The 23299-nt window shown below is 40.2% G+C and overlaps 1 protein-coding gene across 2 annotated transcripts in view; it reads right to left on the bottom strand.

Annotated features, from left to right (window-relative positions):
- LOC147153012 (acid-sensing ion channel 1-like) overlaps positions 1–23299 on the bottom strand; it is a 43092-nt gene that overhangs the window by 2550 nt on the left and 17243 nt on the right. The window contains exons 3-8 of one of the 2 annotated variants that reach the window (XM_086016714.1): positions 4865–5015; positions 4654–4781; positions 3553–3703; positions 1031–1087; positions 740–896; positions 101–192 (exon numbers count right to left, since the gene is read on the bottom strand). In XM_086016714.1, coding sequence (XP_085872840.1) covers positions 101–192; positions 740–896; positions 1031–1087; positions 3553–3703; positions 4654–4781; positions 4865–5015 — 736 coding nt within the window. The remainder of the gene's footprint in view (positions 1–100; positions 193–739; positions 897–1030; positions 1088–3552; positions 3704–4653; positions 4782–4864; positions 5016–23299) is intronic. The other variant, XM_086016630.1, reaches the window with a different exon arrangement.

Below are 23299 nucleotides of genomic sequence, written 5' to 3'. Positions count from 1 at the left end.
TCGAGGCATGCATGATAATTAAGTTAAATTGATCACCACAACATAAAAAAAAAAACAAGTTGACTATATCCAGTTATAGGTAATTCACATAATACTGTACCTAATAGTCCAGCCACTTCATAAGCTTTTTTCTGTTCAATAGTTTCATAGTTGAGAGCCTCAAAAAAGATGTCCAAAACCAGGAGGTTCTCCCTGCAGATTTCAGAGTTCATATTTATCATTTAAAGCAAACATTGTGATTTTTCAAAACTGAAAAAGCAATTCTGATGTTTCGTAATAACGTGGCTGTGACACACTTCCCCATAATACCCGAGGATCATGAATTCTAGCGCACGCTTCACCTAATTTTTCTAGTCACTCTGAAACAAGTGTGTTTTGAGGGGGCGGTCTCGTCTCATTCAAATTAGCTTTCTACATTTTGGCCGATGCCGATAACGCCTTTTGTTACCATGACGACTGGTTGCATGGTTAGGTGTTGCAACGAAGCAAGCGGCTATTTATTCTGAAGCAGTCTGAGTGGCTTACAGACACATTTTCAGAAATGGGCAGCTAACAAAAGATTTGACTTGGTTATTTAATTTCACACGTGACGGGCGGGCAGGCACTCCGGAGATCCGTGTCTTATTTGAATACAAACATTTCAAAAGTCAATTATCCTGGGATGCCCCCTTTAATCTGTATGACCACAATCACACCGTTTTCAAATGAGACAAACTAATTGTTTAGTGTTGGTACTTACTTAATGTACTGCTCAGATTTGTTGTATTTCTTTGCAAGATATTTTGCAGACGCCTTGCTGGGGATTTTTACAAAGGACAGTTCTTTACTGTATCTGGTCATGTTGCATGGTGTTTCACACACACAGAAATCATTATCTCTCTGCACCAAGAAATCTGCTGGGCAAAAAAAAATACATACATATATCATAGACTTATCATATGAAACTCCTCGAGTCAAAAAGGTCATGTCATGATATAAATGACAGTAACATTTGGGTCCAGAGCAGAGTTGAACAAAGCCTCTTTCTTACCAAGAGCGGGATCAGCACATTCCTTGTACAGCTCCGGGGTGCAGTAGGGTGCATCGCCTGCGACCAAAACACATAAACCAAAACATGTGAAGTCCTTTTTTGGTCTTGGAAGAGCTCGCAATAAATGTCATTTATATTGCAAGTCACTTTTAAAAAAAAAAAATGGATGCCATTATTATGCCGTTTATATGGAATTACAAGTCGCATAGAATAAAAAAAAGAACACCTTTGTAAGCGCAGATCTATTGGAGGATTGGCAATCCCGAACTTCATGTGCTATTATTGGGCCACAAATTTAAGTACAATAGCTCTCCTGATGGATGAGACGGCATTGCTTCCTGTGGGTCTACAGATGGAGCGGGAGCAATGTCTCCCCTATTCTATAGCGGCGGTGTTGCTCTCTCCCACCCCTCATGTTATAATGATAGCCCTGTGATTCACGGCACAATACGGATTTGGAAACAAATAGTGAAATACTTTAAGCTCGGGACGTTGTCATTTTGTATGCCTATTTCATCTGATCCGTCTTTCGCTCCATCCTGTACCGATGGCGCTTTCAATTTAGGGAGAGAAGTAGGAATTAGGAGAGCTTTATGTCTTTCCATCAATTGCAGGAGAAATTTGGACTGCCATCTAATCATTTTTTCAGATATCTACAAATACGAAATTATGTGCGCTCTCACATACCGCAATTTGAGAAAGCCAAACCCGACATCTTGGACGGCAGTCTGTGCGAGTACCTTGTCTCTGAACACAGGATTTCACTACTTTTATGGCTCATTGCAAGAGGTCTCCATTCCCTCAATTGCGACAATAAAGGGTGAGTGGGAAGTAGAATTTGGGATACCCCTATTTGAGGATATTTGGCAGGAGGCGTTACACAATATGAGCATACTTTCTATAAACGCCCGTCATTGTTTGATCCAATTTAAAATTGTACATTGGCTACACTACTCAGGGGAGGAATTTCACAAAATCCATCCTGATTGCTCTCCCCTTTGCGAAAATGTATGACACAATGTGGAAATTTACTGCATAGTTTTGTGCTTTGTACGAAACTTCAGACTTTTTGGATTGACATTTTTTCATTTTTATCAGATGTCCGGATTGACCCGTCCGTGTCCAATGCTGATTATTTTGGGAATTTCAAATGAAACAAAAGGTCTTAAGGTATGTGCAAAAATGCTTGTTATCATATGCGCTGATCATAGCAAAGAAACTCATTTTATAGCAGTGGAAGGGTAAAGATGTTCCTGTCTTTCGAATGTGGCTCACAGAGCTAACAAACACGCTTCATCTTGAAAAAAATAGGTATGCAATTAAGGGTAATCTGGACGAATCTGGCATCCATTGATCTCCTATCTCGGGAATGCTTGATTTAGTGGTCGTAGGTCTGGATGTAGGTTTTTGGAGCTTGGGTTTGGAATTTGGGGGTTAGTTATTGTTGTTGTTGGTTTTTTCTTGCAAGCCATGGACAATTGTGTTACTTAAGGGTTGTGATTATTGTTTGTAGTTTCAAATGCTATGATTTTAATTAGTATGCTTCATTGATTACTTTCATTATTTTTATTTTTATTACTATCGTTCAAATGTTATCTTATTTTTATTTAGTTTATTCATTTATTATTTCTATTTATTATTATTATTATTATTATTATTATTATTATTATTATTATTATTATTATTATTCTTTTTTTTTCTTTCTTTAAATTTTCCCACTCTTTGTGCTTACAGTCTAACATGCGGGTCACTGCTATTACTCTGTTCATTATCATTGTGATATTACGATATTATATTGTGTCCATTTTGTATTATTTTTATTTAGTTATTCTCCTATTATTGTTTTTATTATTATTCGTTGTAAAAACAAAAAACGAGGCATATTTTGAATGGCTTTTATGTGAGTTGTTTGTTGCTTCAAATAAAAACACTTGAGAAAAAAAAGTCATTTATATTGGTTGACAACATGCAATAGGTGCGCAAGGATATATTGTGAAGATTTTTGTGGATTTCCTTGTTGTTGACAGGCCTACTGGGTGAAATGTGGGTTCTGTCATCCAAATAAATGTACAATAGGCTCATTGAGCACTCGAAATTGTCCATATGTGTATTTTAATGGATGAGACTATTTATTGATTAAGGGCTACACAAATAAATTTGACTTGACTTGACAATCGTCTGCTAGCAACGCTGTGGGACATCATACACGTTTTTGGGCAATGCTTCTTGAGGTTAGGTTATTTATTTTTTGTAACCAACACCTCCAATCTTATCATATTGACTGGGAAAAGTCATTAATATCGGGTTCACATAATTTTCCCACCTTGAATTGTAAGCCTTTACACGGTGTGTTCAATTTAAAAAAAAATGTTTGTGTGGTATTAAAGTAGACTGTCTGCTGTTGTGACTTACGCCATGATCAAATTTGATTTATTTTTTATGACCAATTTATGCTGGTAATTGCAAAACGTTCGCATATATTTTAATTTGAGCGTATAGATAATTGATGGCAGATTTCCTACCTGGCATGTGCACCATGCGGCAGTTGCAGTTGTCCACTAGGTAGCGTGTTTCACAGTCAATACGACAGGCTGTGATGCTGTAAGTATCAAAGAAGTCTGAGTCCATGGGTGTCACCTTGCAGTCACCCCATGGTGGTGGAAGATATATCAGCTGCAACAATGCATAACATTTTATTTTTGCATGCAAAGCATTTTTAAAAACAATTACAACAAAGACACCAGACGACATTTTCATTTTTTTATATTATTTTTATAAACTCCCCTCCATAAGTATTGGAAAAGTGAGGCCTAGTCCTTTATTTTTTTTTTCTGTTGGTAGATAACATTTAGGTTAAAAGGGAAGTCAACCCAAACATATTTTTCTCAAGAATATGTTCTATGCAAGCCCACTTGTCTAAACATGGCATTCTGATTAATATTGTGTTTGTGGAATATGAGAAATCCACCCGTTTTTTAGCTAGCTCAGGGGGCAGTCATTTTGTCACTTCTGTCGACTGAAGATGACATCAAAGTATCTCAGCGCTCAGATAACGACCAATCATGGCTCATCTTCAGAAAACAGGTGAGCCGTTATCTGAGCATGACAGAAGTGACAAAAATGGCCGCCCCTTCAGACGGCTAAAAGTGGGTGCATTTTGCTACTTAAAGCGGAAGTCAACCCAAACATATTTTTTTCAAGAATATGTTCCCAGCAGGGCCACTAGTTGAAACACGGTATTCTAATTAATTCTGCGTTTGTGGGATATGAGTTAAGCAGCAAAATGCACTCGTTTTTAGCCATCTCCGGGGACGGCCATTTTGTCTTCTGTCGACCGGAAATGACATCACAACTGCTTACAACGACCAATCACGGCTCAGATTCAGAGAACAGGTCAGCCGTGATTGGTCGTTGTGAGCAGTTGTGATGTCATTTCCAGTGGAAGGTTTTAGACTGGTCAAGTGTGTCTCACGACTTAAACCTTGAATTTGACCAGTTAATTAAAGAGAGGACTGAAGCAAGTAACACCCCAAAACAAACAACAACTGAACGAGGGTGCGGTGGAAGCCATTGCAAATGAAGAATACAAAAGTACAGAGATGAAAGACAAAATTGTTTGTTACCCTCTGTTCCTGACAAGAGACAAAAGTTTGGAATCCAGGAGCCACTCCGAAACCGAGTTGATCGATGAAAGAAGGTTCACCTTGACTGTGGATCTGCACTTTGACTCCGGCTTCAAATGATGTCTCATCTGACAAGTGACGAAGAATGTGTTGTCGATGCAACCCAGCCACAATGCCAGTTCGTGATCCTTTCAATACGTGAATAACTCACCTGTTTCTCCCCAGACAGGCAGGTACTCGTCCTGCTGGATGTCCAACATGAGCTCTAGTCCATTACCCACCCCCCCCTTGGTGGTTATGAGGGGAGGGCGATCATTACCCCCGGCATTAAAGGTGTAACATTTGCCATAGCGAGTGAAGACCTGAAAGATAGACCAGGGACATTTGTTTTTTGTTTTTTTTACCTGTAAAACCATCAGTTGGTTAGGGTGAGCGATGAAATCCTTCTTAATAGTTCCACTAGAGGTCAGTGTTTGTCTGCATTTGTGGCTCAATGTGCAGAAGAGCCTTTCCGAGTGGAAAACGACGGAGACAAGGAAAGAGGAGAAAAATAAAAGCTCGACATTTTTACTCTTGCGTTTGGGAAACTCGCCTCAGTGACGTTGTGAAGACCTGCCGGCTGATGATTTAACATCCCTTTTCTTTGCACGCACTGCAACGTAATGAACCTCATGTTACCATGGTCACCAATCTTACCTGCCAGGCAGATTGGCGCCTAAATGTTTAAGAAAAGCTGCATCATTTACAAACGTTACAAGCAGTTTGAGATAACAGAGGTGTGTAAAATAGGACTAATTGTATACTGTAGGTGTATGCCCATTGACAACAGTGTATCTGTTGACCCTTTTTTTATGGAAAGAGGTTCATCTGACATTCGAGCCTTTGCAAGAGTCTACAGACATAAATCATCCAAGGCGTGAATATGGCAGCAAAGTGAGAGAGAGTCCGGGTGAATGGGATAGAAAGCTGCATGCATGGAGACTAGCTGTGGTTCTGAACCTGATTGCATCTTAGAAAACTAAACGAACAAGTAATTCTTGAGTAAAGTACGGATCCTGCCATGATAAGAATAAACATTTTCAACATTATTATTCTTCAATGTGCTTTTACTATTAAATCCATTTGAGGCGTGAAACACTCACAATACAGCAATACTGTTGCTTGTGGTTTTGACAGTTTTTAATCGCAGCCTGTAAACCATCCATTCAATCTCCTTTGATCGTTTTACAATGGCACACATATTTGCGAAACTGTCTGATCCTGCTTTACATTATGAACAACAATCGTTGATCAGGTATGCATCAGGTATCTTTCAAAATGAATTGGTTTCTAAGTCAGATAATAAAATAATGCTTAAAAGTGTGAGTATTTGTTGAAAATTGGGATGCGCAGAGACAGGGCTGTAGTCAAGTCCCTCTTTACCGAGTCCAATCAAGACCGAGTCACAAGTCAGAATCCAAGTCAAGTCCGACTCCACAAGATCTGAGTCCAAATCCAAGTTCAGATGAGCTCAAAAGTAAACCTTAAAGAAAAATCAACCTAAACAAATTTTGGTTGTTACCTTAGCCCTGAGCAGTACTTTTCAGTCAACTGAAGTGACAAAATGGCCGCCTCCGGAGATGAGCAAAAACGAGTGGATTAATTCTTATTCCACAAACGCAATAGTTATCAGAATGCCTTGTTTCAACTAGTGGGCTTGCATAGAACATATTCTTAAAAAAATATGCTTGGGTTGATTTTATCTTTAAGGCAGAAAAATACAATTTTCACGACCACAAAATTAGACAAATTTTATTTTGTTCAACACTGTTCTTAAATTGCACGGAACCCTTGTTTGAGTAATCATGTGTGAAGATAAACAACAACAAAAAACAATTGCCTGTTTTTGTGGTGCCTCTGCAAGTGTCGAACAAAGTTCGAAGGTGGTGCCGTATGTGTCAGACATGGTCTTTTTACAGAATCTGCAGGTTTCTTCACGTTTTTGTTTTTTTAAGATGCCGTGGCTAGCGCCAGCTCTCAATGGTACGTAAAACCAAATTTCATAACCCTGCTGTTGGCTGACATGACTGAAAGAAAAAGACTGCTTCCGAGTCAGGTCCGAAACAACAACAAAAAACATAGTCCGTTTGGTCTACACTTGCGACATGTCGCTGTTCAGGGACGACAAGTTGTTACGACCCATTGTGAAGAGACGTTTGTTTTTGGTGAACTGCCTCTAAACAATCTGCTGTTTGTAGCGTCATACTTTGCACGCAGCAGCCCGTGTGTGCCCTGATTAGAAGTAATCTACTGTCAGAACAGCTTCAGCCCATGTGAAACAATGAAAACACGGCTACTGTAGGCTACGCTGCACACTACATGGAGTTCCTGCACCTACTGGTCCTCATAAATAAGTCAATCGTGCATTAACGTAAATTGAATGGGCGTGACAGGTGCACGATGTTCAGCAGCATCGCGATTGATTACGGGGAGGATACGCCGTTGTCTTGTGAAATGGTTGCTAGTGTGACAGAGGTGGTATGTGTGAAAAAGCATCCAACATGTGCTACAAATTACGCAACCTGCACATCTTGCATACTGCAAGTGGTTGTTAGGATGAATGAATAAATCACAAAGCACATGTGCATTACACATCATGCATACTGTAGGATGGAAGTGTTAAAGATTGACATCAAAAATAGATCATTGTATTCACCAGCAAGCCGAACTTCACTTTACTTCTAATTTGTCGTACTTCAGGTACTTTTGGGTTGCTTTTCCCACAATATTCAGTTCTTAACTTCCAGACAACCCCATCAGAGGGCTACGATAAATAAAACCGTCCCTCACAACCAGTTTTGCTGGATGAGTGCCTTTAAAAGCACCCAGCAGAGCACTGTTGTCATTAAACATAATGCATATAAATATTCATGTCTGACTTTAGATGCACATTAGATTTGCACTTTCCCATCCAGTTAACAAGGACTCTCTAGTCTCTACAGCTGTTAAAAGAGGTCTTAGCAAGGGTAATTTCAATCCATTAGCGCTCTTGTGTTTATGGAAACACTTCCAAATTCTTGGAAGATTTAAGACATCTTGGTAAAGTGGAGACAATTTTACCTGTATTATGCTACTTCAACAGCTAATAGGATGGGGAATTCTCTTCACGGCGTAGCGGGCTTCAGCCCTATTGGACATCACTTGTACATGACATCAGCTGGATAAACGCTGTCCTGGCTGTAGTTTCAGCCATTGGAATGCGTAAATGACACCCACAAACAAATAAAACAACACAGAAATCTCGAGCATCCCAATCCTCTAACATGTCTGATTACACTGCTGACTCGCCATGGTGATAATCATTCTTGGATGGAACAGAGAGACACTCCATAGAGAAAATAAATCATAGGTAAAGGAAATAAAACCATAGGCTCAGTGAGACTGAAAATGCAAACGACTTAATGACGCTTTCAACATGTCCTTCCCAGACCCAATAGGTTGAAGTAAAAAAAAAGAAAAAAAAGTGTCTGCGGGGAGATGTCCTCTGCGTACATTACAAACACTAAATGCACCTTCATGGACTTGAGACATGGTGTACTCAAACATACAGTATATTTTGTTTAGTTTGGTCATGTGCTATTCCACAAATCAATAGTCACCACAAGACCTTATATAGAGATCAAACTAAGACCCAAAAGGTGTATAGACTGAAGCCCAGGCTTTATTTCGTGAGCAGGCTGTTGTTAGGGGAAATCGCATACAGACGTATGATGTACTGCTACAAGTGACGTCAGTGTCATAAAGGGACACAAGTGTTGTGATATTGATGCACGTTATATAGTCAAGTTGTCATTGCCACACAGTCTTTGTTCACGCATTATTCGGCATAACACAGTGTGAGTCTGGAAGGGTTGGTGGCAATCATAACTGGTGACAATTTGTAGCTTACACAAGTGGACATTTTGCACTCTGGTCGTACTATATGTATGGAAAAGTAAATAAATAAATTGTTGGACATACAAAAAGAATTTGATATACAGAGTTTAACTGAAATTCATTGGGGTCAAATTGTCCTTCCCTCTGGAATGACCTTTCATTTAAATGCTAGAAAAGCCCCCTGTCTGTCCACTTTAAAAACACTTTTGAAGACACATTTTTATTCTTTGGCTTTTGACCCAACATGAGACTGACACTGTTCTGCCGTTTTCTAATGTCTACTGTATATGTGTTAGTATCATTTATTTGTGTTTTAATTGACTGCTTTTACTGTCTTTGTTGTTGTATTATTTTTATGTTATTATTTATGTTATATGTAAAGTGCTTTGTTACAGATGCAGCTGTTGTGAAACGCGCTGTATAAATACAGTTGTCTTGTATTGTATTTTGCATGATGATGAGACTTTTGCATATTTTGCAAGACAAGAGCACAGTGAGGATCTGACCCGACTCACAAGTGTGCTTTACTGTTCAGGAGTTAACTTCTCTATAACTTGTATGACAGATAGGAATGTTAGAATTTAACTTCCTATCCTGGTGTAAAAAAATATCCTGGAACAGATGAATTCTACTACCATTGTTTCCTACACCAAAAAAATCACAAAAGAATCATCTGAATTTGAATACATTTTTTACGTAGATGTGCGGTCTACTGAAAAAATGTATCTGGACCCAGTGATTTAATTCTGTGCAACCGCTTGACAAAAAATTGCGTGAATTCAACACACCATTTTTTTCAGTGTATATGGGAAAATTGTTTTGAAATAACACATCGTTATTGTTCAGCAATAGATTGTTTGACCTGATATGTCAAACTATATGTCACATTCATGCTATTAAAATAACAGTAATTGAATGACAAAAATGCACTGTAAATATCTAATTATTGTACTTTTGAGAGACAGAACTCAGAAGCTCAACTCAACGTAGCCAGACATGGATGGAAATATTGCAGTTTGCATCGTAATATAAGAAGGGTGAAACCTTGGTCAAAGTAAAAAAAAAAAAAAAAAAGATCTTACACTTTGTGACAAGGCAGGCAGACTTGCTCCTGACTTAACGGCCTTTAACTGAAAACAATGAGAGTTGTCTCAACAAAACATCAGCAATAAAACACTCCTCCAGCTTTGACTAATATAATTCAGGGTTTTAAAAAGCTGCGCACAGTAATAATAATACCATTTAAAACAAAAACGTTCCACCGCCTCCTTGCTCATGGTTTTTGCCTGTGGTTCTCATGCCTGTGCTGAAAAGTCTGAATTTTTTTTTTGTACCCCTGTGGACTTCTCTCTATCTCCTGCCGCACTTCCCCACCCTCCTCTGCTTCATTTGATGAATATTTCACAGGCCAGTAGAGACGCTCTGCCTCTCTCATCCTATTCCCAGGCTCTGTCCAGCCTCTCACTACCTATCACCTTCAGAGACGATAGCATCGGAGCGCCGGGTAAGGGGCACTTGAGCGGACTGGGTGGGTGTATGGATGAGATCTACTCCTCTCTAAATATCAGGGTGGCTTATTAACGCATAATAAATCCGACATTTCTCTTTTTCAAGAGTCTCGTAAGACATTCGAAATAGCACACTGACTTAGTTGTTGCCTTTCTTGTGAGAAATAATAAAAAACTGCAGTTTTGATCAAGCCGTCCATTCATCGATGCTGCTCATCCAACACTGACTCGCACGTTCATAAAACACATTTTGAGACTAAATTGCTTTGAAACTAAATTGCTGAATAAGCATCAAAGCATTCATGCAAAGTAATTGCTCATTGCTGCAGTGTTATTTTGCACGTGACTGGATCATTACTCTAACGCTTGTCCGTGTGGTGGATATAAAAGTATAAAGGAGGGCGAAATTCCGACAAAGGTCTAAAAAGGTTGAAGTTGTACGGAAGAATCGCTGAGTCGATGTCTAATATATTCAGGGGTTGTGTTGAGATGGCTCCCCTTTACTCCATAGGGAGTTGTTTAGGGGAGCATCTGCCTTCGCTTTCAACACTATAAAGCATCTGGCCCGTAAGAAATGCAATCATTTAGAATGATGTGTGTAGTAAGGGCGGATGATGCCATGAGAACAGTATCAGGAAGAAACGAAATCACGTTAGGTACCTCAGAGGTTGTGCACAGCAAATTACACTGGGGAACATAGTTTTTGTTCAGTTAAATCTGACAGCTTTTTTTTTTTTTTAACTTTTTTTGCTGTTGTTATTGTAAGTGTTGTCAAACAGTCGAGTATTTTGCCAGTAATTCATATCTACAGTGTGCTGTTGTAGTAGTAAAGTGTTAAGTGTTAAGGGACCAAACAAAACCTGAAGTTATTAGTCATATCACATTTTTAAAATAAATCGGCTGATTAATTTATGGCTAGGGTTAATTAAGTCAAAACAGGTCCTTGTACGCTGGAGAAGTTGCTGACAACACTTTGAATGTCTGTCTGAATTCAACAACTGCTAATAAATTGCACTGCATTCCATATCTACTTAAGCTATAAGAGGGAGAGAAATGCCATTTTGATTCTGCTGTACATCCTTGTAATAAAAAAAAAAAAAAAGAACTCCTTGAAGGCTTTATTGTGCTTAACGTCTATAATATCGAGTTAAGACTTATTGACAAAAGGTATATACGGGTCTGTGGTTGACAACGGTTAAGAACTACTAAACAGAAAAATGTTCGCATTGATGCCAGTACAAACGCAGCACTTAACAAACACGTTTCCCGGCTAGTCCAACAATATCACCAGTAAAGTACAACACAGTAGGTGATAAGGGGTCAAGAAGTGTCCACTATCCACCTTATTAAAACAGTGTTATAGTGTTGTCACTTTAAGGTGAATATATCACACATTTTTGCTTCACGATAAGGACATGAGGCCTTGAGATTTCTCGTTCAACAGAAGGAAGAAAGGATCTTCTGACTTGGAATACAGACATGAATTGTTGGCTCTTAATTTTGTCCCCCGGGTGAGCACAAGCATAGTCAGCCACTTTATGTGATGCATAAATGCGTCCATTTCCAAGCATTAATCAGATTCGATGTTTTAGGTGTATGGCAGTTTCAGAGGTCTGCGCAGAATAAAATAACGATACGTCACATGGCGCATCGCCCCCCACCCGCCCCCAACGTCTTTAGATTTCCCTTTGGATGCCGTAACATGCTGGTCTTTTGCCGTGCATGTTTCAATCCCCACCCACCAATCTCCTGCATGTCCATTCGTGCTAAACAGGCGTGTTTCCAGAGTTCATGCTCCAGCTCTGCTGTGAAGAAAATGCCAGGCAGGCAGGCAGACACAGTCACAGCAACAGCTCTTTGTGCTGCAATTCCACTGTGCGCCGACCCCTTGTCAGGCACAGCTGAGTAAACATGGAGGGATAAACAGCCTAGGGGCCAGTCAGAGAGGCAAGACTTCTCCTTATTATAGCTGACAACATTCTAGGTGGCAGACACTGGGGTTAACTAGGATTAAATATGATTTGCTCAAGAGTGATGGAGAGATTTAGACAGCAAAGCTCTCTCTTGCTCATGTGTTTGAATACCACGATGGTTTCCATGCCAATAGATTCACCTTATGAATGGCAAATGTTTGAATGTTGTGTGTAGTTTATAACCAGAGGTGCCCAAAATGAACAAAATTTGTCGCTTGAGAAAAATATGACTCATGTAAAACTAAAAAGCATGTCAAATAGAAAAAAAAAGTCTATAAAAAATTTGGTATGTGTAACTTCAGATATTGCTCAATATAATATATCATGTGAACTAAACAACAAACCGATTCTTGATAAAACAATATACATTAAATATTGCATTTATGTAATAATCCACCCTTTTTTAGCCATCTCTGGGAGCGGCCATTTTGTCACTTCTGTCGACTGAAAATGACATCACAACTACCCAGGGCTCAGGTGACGAACAATCATGGATGACTGTTTTCTGAAGCTGAGCCGTGATTGGTCGTTATCTGAGCCCTGAGCAGTTGTGATGTCATTTTCAGTCGACAGAAGTGACAAAATGACCGTCCCCTGAGATGGCTAAAAATGGGTGGATTAACTCTTATTCCACAAATGCAATATTTATCAGAATGCCTTGTTTCAACTAGTGGGCCTGCATAGAACATATTCTTGAAAAAAATATGTTTGGGTTGACTTCCACTTTAAAGCAAATTTAGCCATGAGAAATAGCCTTGAATGAACTTTCTTTGTTGACATTTGTAAAAGAGCACAGTAGGCTCACCACTGGGCAGATATGGCACGACAAACAGTAGCTATTCTTGTAAGGTTAACATACTGAATGTGAGGCCATGGGTGTTTTGCTTCTTCTGACTGCGAGTCGCACAGTTGTTTCTGACATGCTTCACGCAAATGAGTCACTTTAAAAAGTGGGGGTGGATCACACCCCCTTAATTGGAATGTTTCTAGCTATCTGCCCTTTAATGCTTCAACCGATGCCTGGAAAATGTCCTCATTTATTTATTTTGATATGAAATGAAAAAATGATGTCATTTTCCATTATTGAACAATTTAGATGTCGACCAGCATCTAAAAATGGCCTCGGTAGCTCTACTGTATATGTGTTTGAATTTAAATTCAGTTTAAATGTTGATGTTTCTAGTCCAAGCGTGATAATATACAGTATATAATAATGACAATGCAGATCGAGAAAATTAATTGGCCAAAGCCAACAAGCATGCCACTAATCATATCAGCTCATACCTGAGTTGAATTTCAGCAAAGACTGTAGAAGAGACATACCAGCTCTTCTCATAATTTACTCTGACTTCAATGAATAGCTTCTTCAGACACATAATGAAATTATGTACAACGCTTACATCAGTTTACAGTCAGTACTTTTTCTGAGTCGTCTTTGAAGTGCACAGAATAAATGAGCTCCAGTCTGATTTTTTGAACACTCTGTGGACTATGCTGCAGTAACGTCTTGCTTCTCTATTATGCGTTGTGCAGTAAAACAATCAGCCAACATTATGACGAGCTCATGTTGCTGTGTACTGAAACCGCTTTCTATGAGAAAGCCATGTGAGAGAGTCACACACAGTTTACGCAAGATTGAAACATAGACAGCATTTAAAATACAACTTGCACAGATGCACAAGGGGAACACAGATGATGTGAGCCAAACTTCCAAATTTACTCACTCTGAACTTGCTGCGTGCAATGCGCTGACATAGGCCTACTTGAGTGATAGAGTACTCTTAGGTGTATTTTTGGCATATCTCTATGATTCATCACCCGTGTGGCAGTATTAAAACAGTTTAACTCTGTGTGGGTGGAGGCGGGGCTGGTTTCATACAGCAGATCTTCCTGGTGCAATATGAAAGCAGAGCTGGTTTTCAAATATCATTTTGGTCCTCATGAGGTGAATCAGTGTAGCGATAGCCGGGTAGAGCTGCATCTCTAGTAACCCGCCCCTCGGCCAAGGTCAGCTGTGATTGGCTCACCCGGGGGATAAACAAATTACAAAATGGATGGATGAAGTTGACACCTGCACCTGATGAAATGCTGTGACTATTCCAGTATCAGCATTTCTATAACGCGATGATTGACACTGAAGAATGCTCGTCTTCACATCAATCTTGTGATGTGGCGTTCGCCAAATTCTTCTTCAGCTCCATCGAGATTTGTATAATTTAGGGCAAAATGTATGTGCCAAAAGCAGTCGCCGCACAGTGCAACAAACCAGTCCAACCGCAAGCAGCAGAAACAGTGATGCCTTTAAAACCGCTTCATCACATATAGACCGGGCTCAGACCTCAAATTGATTGTGGATTATTAGGAGTATTCGACACCACTTGCCCAGCTCTGGATACCACTAGTACTTTAGATATATAACATATCTATTAAACCAATGACAAATAATTTCAAAGAAAGACCTCTTGTTTATTTCTGACAAAGATCAGAACAGTCACTCTGCAATACAGAACTTAAAGAGAAGTCAACCCAAACATATTTTTTCAAGAATATGTTCTATGCAAGCCCACTAGTTAAAAAAAGGCATTCTGATAAATATTGCGTTTGTGGAATATGAGTTAATGCACCCGTTTTTAGACATCTCCGGGGGCGGCCATTTTGTCACTTCTGTTGACTGAAAATGACTGCTCAGGGCTCAGGTAGCGACCAATCACGGCTGACCTGTTTTCTGAAGCTGAGCCATGATTGGTCGTTACCTGAGCCCTGAGCAGTCATTTTCAGTCAACAGAAGTGACAAAATGGCCGCCTCCTGAGATGGCTAAAAAGGGGTGGCTTTTGCTGCTTAACTCACATTCCACATCCAACTAGTGGGCCTGCTATGAATATATTCTTGAAAAAAATGTGTTTTGGGTTGACTTCCCATTAAGTTCAAAATAAAGTTCAAAATAAAACACAAACAACATCCTCTTATTTAGGATTCATTTGTAATAAATTAACAGAAGTGCAAAATAAAACTGACAATTCCCTGAGATTGAGTATTTGTTCAAAATAAATTGAAGTGCAAAACAATAGAGGTTGAACTGTGAACTGTTAAGATAAGATGAAACTATGAAGTTAGAAAATGAGTCTGGGCGATACAGCTAAAAATATATATATATATATATATATATATGTATATCAGATGATATTGATCAATATTGATTTTTTTAACGTATTCAAAATAAGAAAAATAATGAATGGATTAAAGATTAAATACAACCATCCAGATGACAAAATATCGGTGCATGTAAGTACATAGAAGTAGGCAACCGGTGAATACAACACTCTGTACAAATCGACGAGTAAATAAAAGCGCTATGTCGCCTGCACTGGTGGCCAGCTCTCAGTGTGTAACGTGCAGGCATTGGATTGACGTGGGGATTATCAAGCACCTATGATTGTATTAATGAATCACAAAAAAATTGGAAAACTTTGATACCGTTTTTCTGGATCAGAAGTGCAGCATGCAAGGCCAAAGCCCTGCATGGTACGAGCTTCTATGACAAATTTCACACTCTGCTGAGAAAACTATGATCTCTAAGCCACTCATATGAATGCAAATAGATGAATTAATTAATATGACATCAAGCCGCGGGGCAAGATGAATCGTGCACCGTGTAAAAGAGGCCCAGGTGCAACTTCCCGCTGAATCTTAGGTCACCTTTGTTACTTTTCTGGCACGTTCCCTCCCCCCCAGCGTCTTTCTTTGTTTCCTTGTGAATGAACTCCTTTTGCTTGATTTAAGTACCATTTTCTGTTTTGTTTCTGTTCCCTGTCTCAATCACTTCTGTTCCCTGTCAATCTTCTTTTTGAATTAACTTTTTTTTTTTCTCTTCATCTCGCTTTGCTTTGCTCGAAGCATTTTCCACGCTGGCTGTGAGCCCGTATTCCAATCTGAGTGCTTCAGTCAAGACTGCAAAATTTCTTGTGCGACTCCCCCTTTCTAACAGAATGATAGAGAATTTCATCAATCATTTCCTGTTAAAGATACATCATGTTCATGACCTCGGACAACGAATGTTTTGTAACTGTACCAGTAACTAATAGTAATTTGAAAAAAGTAATAATAACTAACTAGTAAGTACTAGTAAATAAACTTGACAGTATTCAGCCATCTTGTTGTGCCTAGTCGGAGAGAGAAAGACAGTGTAGGACTCTCAAGCACACCTGAAAAGATGCACAGCTAGAGTGTGCCTCCAGTGTGGCACTGAAGCATATGATGCATGTTTTCAGGCTCACAATCACGTCTGCGTTGTCAAATCAATTAGAAACAATGTCATAACTGATTGGGTCACTTTAAAGGCTTGGAAAAAGGCAAGGTGTGAAAATCCAAAATAGATAACGCTGAAATTAATGATATTAAAACAAAATCCGGCTCCGGCCGTCATGTGTTGAGCATGTGCTTGTGTGGATTTATTTAAGAGTACTTTGGCTTACTCCCACGTTCCAAAAACATGCATGTTAGGTTCATTGAAGGCTCCAAATCACGTGTGAAACTCAAGTCTCAGGGGGGCCAGACCCAGCACACCAGAGAATTTTTTTGCGGCCCACTCAAGAAAATTAAGTGCAAATTCTACTATTCATTTTTAGCTGAAAACTTGTATCAAAATTGCACATTTTCTTCACTTTTTGGCAGGGATGTTTGATTTATTTTCCGACCGATATCAGTACGAGTATTCACTCTTTCAGTACTCACCGATACCGAGTACTGACATCTGTAGTACTTTTTGAAAATATAAAATTTCATTTAACATAATGACAAAAATTGTGGACAAGACATGATGATTCTCCCAATGCTTCAAATGGCCGCAAATGGAAGACTTGATGTCAGATTTATTTATTTTTTGCCCTAAAGCGGAAGTCAACCCAAACACATTTTTTTTTCGAGAATAAGTTCCAAGCAGACCCACTAGTTGAAACAAGGCAATATGATTAAAATGAAGTAGGAGTTAAGCAGAAAAATCCACCCGTTTTTAGCCATCTCAGGGGGTGGCCATTTTGTCACCTTTGTCAACTGAAAATGACATCACAGTTGCTCAGGTATCAGGTAATGACCAATCACGGCTGACATGTTTTCTGAAGCTGAGCCATGATTGGTCGTTATCTGAGCCCTGAGCATCTGTGATCTCATTTTCAGTCAACAGAAGTGACAAAATGGCCGCCCCCTGAGAACCTAAAAAACGGATGGATCAACTCCGTAGCCTCTAGTAGCTTCTAATAAAGATTCACAAGATTCACCTCCTTCTCGAGCTAAATATTCACATTTGCAGTGGAGCTCATATGTGTCTCTTTTAATGCTAATAGTATACACAGTCAATGCCACTCACACGTTACTCATCCCCCTTCCATCAATGTATAATTAAAACAACACTGGCATTAATAAGGAGTCACAGGTGACAACACAAGGCGGTGATAAGTTTTTAACGACACGCATGCGTGAACTCAATCACTCCCTCGCTGCCAGGCAACAATAACGTTATAATGAAGAGAAACTCATTTCCAAGTATAAGGGCTAATGCCGTGATTACTAAGCAACCTACCGAGGAGGTTATTGTTTTAAGTTATTCATATTTCAATTAACCTTTTACCACGCCGCCAAATTTCTGTCGATGACATTTTCTAATAGGTCGAGCTTATGTGCCTCAGCATAGCTGTTAACTCATTTATACCACTTGAAGATGTTCATTTGATTTGACCATGAATCTGAACTACTGAACTTTGACCTTAAAGTGGAGGTGGCTGCGAGCTCTAGATGACCCTTTGTACGCTCCGGAAAATCGATTGACTTTTTTTTGTTGACATTGTGTTCTGGCACAATATTTTGATGCGTTCAATCAACCGAAATCGCAGCATAGTGGCAGCTGGATGTCTGAGTGCGTCCTATTGCTCAATAATCTTCTACAGCGCCAACGCAGCCGTCGCACAGCTCCCGCCCGCTATGAACCTGTGCAACCAAGCACTTGGACACACTGACTTTGCATCAGCATCATTTGCTTGATGTGTCTGTTTGCTTTCAAATTCACCCCATCGCCTTTATAGACTGCAATATGTCAGCTGTGATATTTTGTGGCCCGCAGTAGTGAGGAGATTGGTCACAGCTGAGCAGTACTTCAGTAGCATCCTTCCTTTTTCACTCTGACTCACCTTGGAAGTGAGAAGCTTTTGAAAAAAGAAAAAAATCAAACTACTGAGTCATCAGAGAGGTCAGAGTAAAAAGTAGAACAAGAGAGCATCTAAGGTGTGTGATGCACAGTTCCTTTAACCTTGTTTTTTAGATTCTCTGACAGAGTGTAATGTCATTCTCCTTTACTGTTGCACAGGGGTGTAATTGAGGTGGAGAGGTGGCACAGGCCGAAGACTGGAGGTGCATAATAAGAAGGATTCTGCTACCTTAAAGTATCAATCCAAACATTTTTTTTCAAGAATACGTGTATGTTGGGACTTCCAGTGATGAAATCGTAGGAGAAAGTCGTGCATCGGGGGGTCTCCCGGTTGAACTTTAAAAATGGACTTTTTAAACACCTAAGCGGTATCGTAAGAGAGTGTTACGTGACGATAGATCGACTCTGCCTGTTCCTGAACACATGATGAGTGGTTCCAAGCCCAAAGTGAGTGCTCCGTCGAGTTGTCCTCCCACTCGGGCAAGCGCGGCTACGAGCGTGAACAAACTAGCTAAAATGGCTGCTAGCACCGCTGAAGCTAATGACTCCCCCGTTTCATCGGATGCTTTATCCTTGAGCCTACTTGTCGCTGAACTGGGTAAACAATGGCTTTCGCTCAGGGAGGACATGTCAGTGTTAATTCAAGATTCCGTAAAACCTTTACAAGCATAGCTGGATGCTTTCCGAGAGACTGTGAATGGCTTTAATGACCTTCTCACGGCGACGGAAACTCTTGCTGGAGAGAACTTTGAGCGCATCTCGAGAACGGAGGCGAAAGTGGAGCAACTTGAGTCACTCAATAAATCGTCCTGAAGACCTTGAGAATAGATCTCGGAGGGTTAACCTCCGGATAATCAATGTGCCCGAGGGCAGTGTAAAAGGCCGGGATCCGACCGAGATTATAGCCGAGTTGCTCATGATAAATCTCGGTCTCGAGGTGCTTGCCAATACACTGGAGCTAGAGAGAGCACACCGCTCTCTGGCCCCTAAATCAGGACCGGGAGGAAGACCTAGACCCTTTGTGGTCTCTTTTCATCGTTTCCAAGTAAGGGAGAAAGTGCTGAGCTGGGCCCGGCAGCATGAGCTGAAGTTTGGTGACGATGTGCTTCGTCGGCGGACGTCAGCGCTGCCACTGCGAGGAGGCGAACCGCCTTCAACAAGGTCAAACAAGTTCTCTACCAAAAAGGAGTTAGGTTTAGGCTTCTGTTCCCTGCCCGTCTGCAAATTTGGCACGGGAATGAAACCTTTACCTTCGGTACTCCCGAAGAGGCGATGGCGTTCTATGAAGGACGTGTGATGGCAACAACTTAAGTCGCTATTTGACGCTCCAGTCTGACTGTTACAGCTATTTTTTGATCACCACCTTTTTTTTTTCTCCATCGCTGGAAGAGCCTGCCCATCTTAATGTTTTTTTTTTAATGTTTTTTTTTATTTTCCACCTCTAGAACTGACTGTTAACATCCGGACGTCTTTTCCGCGGTCCTCGCTGGCGAATGTCATGGTAACTATAGTGATGGATGGACGTGCGACCTCCAGCACTTGGACTGACTCTTACCATTTGGATGGGCCGACCACGGTCTTCATCGGCGAATGTCGTGGTAACAGTAGTGATGGACAGGTATGTGCCCTTGTTACATTTGGCATGTCCCAGGAGTGACTTGGATTTTTCACGTTTTGCTGTCACAAGGGGGAACTGGTTATTCCTAATTATTAGTCTCAATGCTATTTATACTGTGAGCACACTCTTTTTTGGTGTAATGGGGATTGTGATGCAGAAGCATTTATGGGTTTGTACGCGGGTATATGTATGTTTATAGGTATTGGTATGTGTGTATGTATATGTCTGGGTTACTCTATACTTATACTAGTTATTTTTATTGGGTTTCATTGGATGTTTAATTCTTGCTGCATGTATGGGTGTGTCATATTTGTGTTTATGCTTGTGTGTGGGGGGCTTACTAAATCTTTGCTGTTATTTTATTATTATTATTATTGTTATTATTTTATTTATTTTGTTTTTATTTTTTAGATGGGAAGGGAATTAGGCTGTCCACCTTTAAGTAGTGAAGTGTTTGGGTATGTCATCTCATGGCTCTCCTCCAATTTATGCTCCTTTACTTTGATCCTTTATTCGACTTGAATTACAAAAGGGGGGAAGATGGGATGGAAAGGATTTGAGAAGCTTAAAAATGGTTGTTATTTTATGCAGTACTGTTAGACAAATTTATTTATTTATTAAATGTTCTTTTTTGGGGTCTATCTGAGAAACCTTTGGGAGCAATTGATTGGTTTGTTCGTTTTAATTAGATATTATGGTCTCCTATGTAAATGTTTTTCATTTATTTGTTTTTATTTTGTTTACTTATTATTATGGCAATTTTAAAATTGTATGTATTTATTTTTTCTCTTTTACTTCTTTTTCCTTGTGGTGCATACTTCATTCGTTTACTGGTAATACTGTGTTGTTCAACCGGTTGACCTCTCAATGAGAGTCAGTTAAGTTGTTCGACCCTTGGAGGTCGGAATTTCCCTTGGACAAAGCCTTTTCATTTTTTTCCCATGTCCATCATTCATACTCTCGGATAGACTTTTTTCTCCAAGATAATCACTTCTTATTAGATGTTTGCTCCTGTGAATATCATAGCATTACCATCTCGGACCATGCCCCGGTTTCGGTTGATATTAATTTTTCCAACTATGTGCCACTTTCCAGGCAGTGGAGACTTAATTCCTCATTGCTAGCCCAAACTGCCTTTAAAGAATTCCTCAGTACGCAGATTACCTTGTTTTTTGACTTGAATGACTCACCGGAGATTTCCCGGTGCATTTTGTGGGAATCCTGTAAGGCCTTTTTAAGGGGCTAAATTCATATGTCGTTTTTTCCAGGAGGGCAGAGATGGCGGAAACTGAAGCGCTATCCCCGCAATTAATGAGGATCGACCAATTATACTCTTCTGCTCCAACCCCTTCGCTTTACAAGGACCGCCTCCAAATTCGACCTATTAACCACAAGTAAAATACAGAAACAATTATTCTTAACAAAGCAGACATTTTTTGAGATGGGTGGGAAGTTATTGGCACACTAGGCGCGTGCATCCACTACGTCCAGATTGATCCCTCGTATTAAATCTTTATCTGGGGAAATTATTTCTGACTCCCGAAAAATTAATGACACATTTCGTACTTTTAATGCGGACCTTTATTCCTCGCAATGTTCCTCAAATACCTGGGAAGGAGAAAACCCATTTGACAATATTGTTTTTTCCAAAATAAATGCCCTGAAAGCTGCGGAATTGGGCAACCCGATCTCAGTCAGAGAGGTGCAGGAAGCTATCTCTGCGCTCCAGAACGGCAAGACGCCCGGTCCAGATGGGTTCACCACAGAGTTCTTTAAATTATTTTCAGCTATTATTGCTCCGGTCCTTCAGAAAGTATATAATGAATCTTTTGCTGACGGTCTTCTCCACCCCACCATGTTGGAGTCCTCAATTTCTCTCTTTCTGAAAAGTGACAAAGATCCACTTTTGTGTTACCGACCCATTTTACTTTTAAACGTAGATTTGAAAATACTTTCAAAGATCCTTGCCCACCGTCTTCAACAGGTCCTACCAAGCATAATTTTTCCTGATCAAACAGATTCATGCCGGGGAGGCACTCGTTTCATAACACGAGAAGACTGTTAAATGCAGTTTGTTCTCCCAGTTTAAGTCCTCCAGAGTTGATTGTCTCACTTGATGCGGGGAAAGCCTTCGACAGGGTGGAGTGGTGTTTCCTTTTTTTCGTATTAAATTCGGGTTTACTTCACAATTTATACCATAACTGCTTTATACTTGCCCAGTAGCCTCCGTTTCTAACAATGGTCTCCGGTCTGCCCTATTCCCCCTTTTCAGAGGAACTAGACAAGGGTGTCCTCTGTCTCCCTTCCTGTTTGCCATAGCAATTGAACTCTTCGCCATCTGGTTGCGACAGGGGGGTAGGTTTGAGGGCATTACCCGAGCTGGTAGGGTTCATAAATTGTCATTATATGCTGATGACATCCTTTTATATGTGTCCAACCCAGCTGCCTCTCTCCCAGTGGTCCTCGGAATATTACATATGTTTGGGTTATACTTGGGCTATAAACCTTATTTCCACAAAAGTGAACTTTTTCCTATTAACACCTCTGCCAAACTTATACCCCAGTCTTTTTTTTCCCTTCAAGTATGCTTCAGATGGATTCAAGTATTTGTGGGTGCATATTGCCAACTCAAAATTGCCAACCTTTTTGCTAAAAATGTTCCCCCCCTTGTAGAGAAATGCAAATCTGACTTTGCTAGATGGGCTGGTCTCCCAATATCCCTAGCAGGCCGGGTAAACTTGGTTAAGATGGTCATTCTGCCCAAATTTTTATAACTTTTTACGCATATCCAAGTACTCATTACGAAGGGCTTCTTCAGATCACTCGATAAATTGATAATCTCATTTGTCTGGTGGAATAGGACTCCACGTACTAGCAGGGCGGTGTTGCAGCTTCCCAAAGCTCTTGGGGGTCTTGCAATGCCCAATATGTTACACTACTATTGGTCCTGTAATACTCCATCCATAATCGATACCGCTTAGGTCCTGCAATACTCACAAACTTATATTGGATTGGTAGCAAAGACGATAACACACGCCCCTTGTGGGTAGATATGGAAACTGGGTCTTCTAAAATCTCTCTTCACTCTTTGGTCTGTTCCCCACCCACTTTGACCATCTCTAACATTTCTTCTAGTCCGGTTGTAATTGCCACGATTAGAATTTGGATTCAGATCAGAAAAAGCCTGGGTCTCTATAAAGCCTCTGACTTAGCACCTGTGTTAAACAACTATCTATTTTCGCCCTCGTGTACAGATGTGACCTTCCGGGCTTGGTCTGACAAAGGCATAGTGAAACTCAAAGACCTTTATGAACGCGGGACTTTTATATCTTTCTCCGAGCTTTCTAGGAAATTCCCAACTCGGCTCACCTGTTTTCTGAAGTGGAGCCATGATTGGTCGTTACCTGAGCCCTGAGCAACTGTGATGTCATTTTC

Source organism: Filicampus tigris, chromosome 1 (genome assembly GCF_054856515.1).
Source record: "Filicampus tigris isolate MCC_2025a chromosome 1, RoL_Ftig_1.0, whole genome shotgun sequence".
Taxonomy (NCBI): Eukaryota; Metazoa; Chordata; class Actinopteri; order Syngnathiformes; family Syngnathidae; genus Filicampus; species Filicampus tigris.
This window is presented reverse-complemented; position numbering and strand designations above follow the sequence as displayed.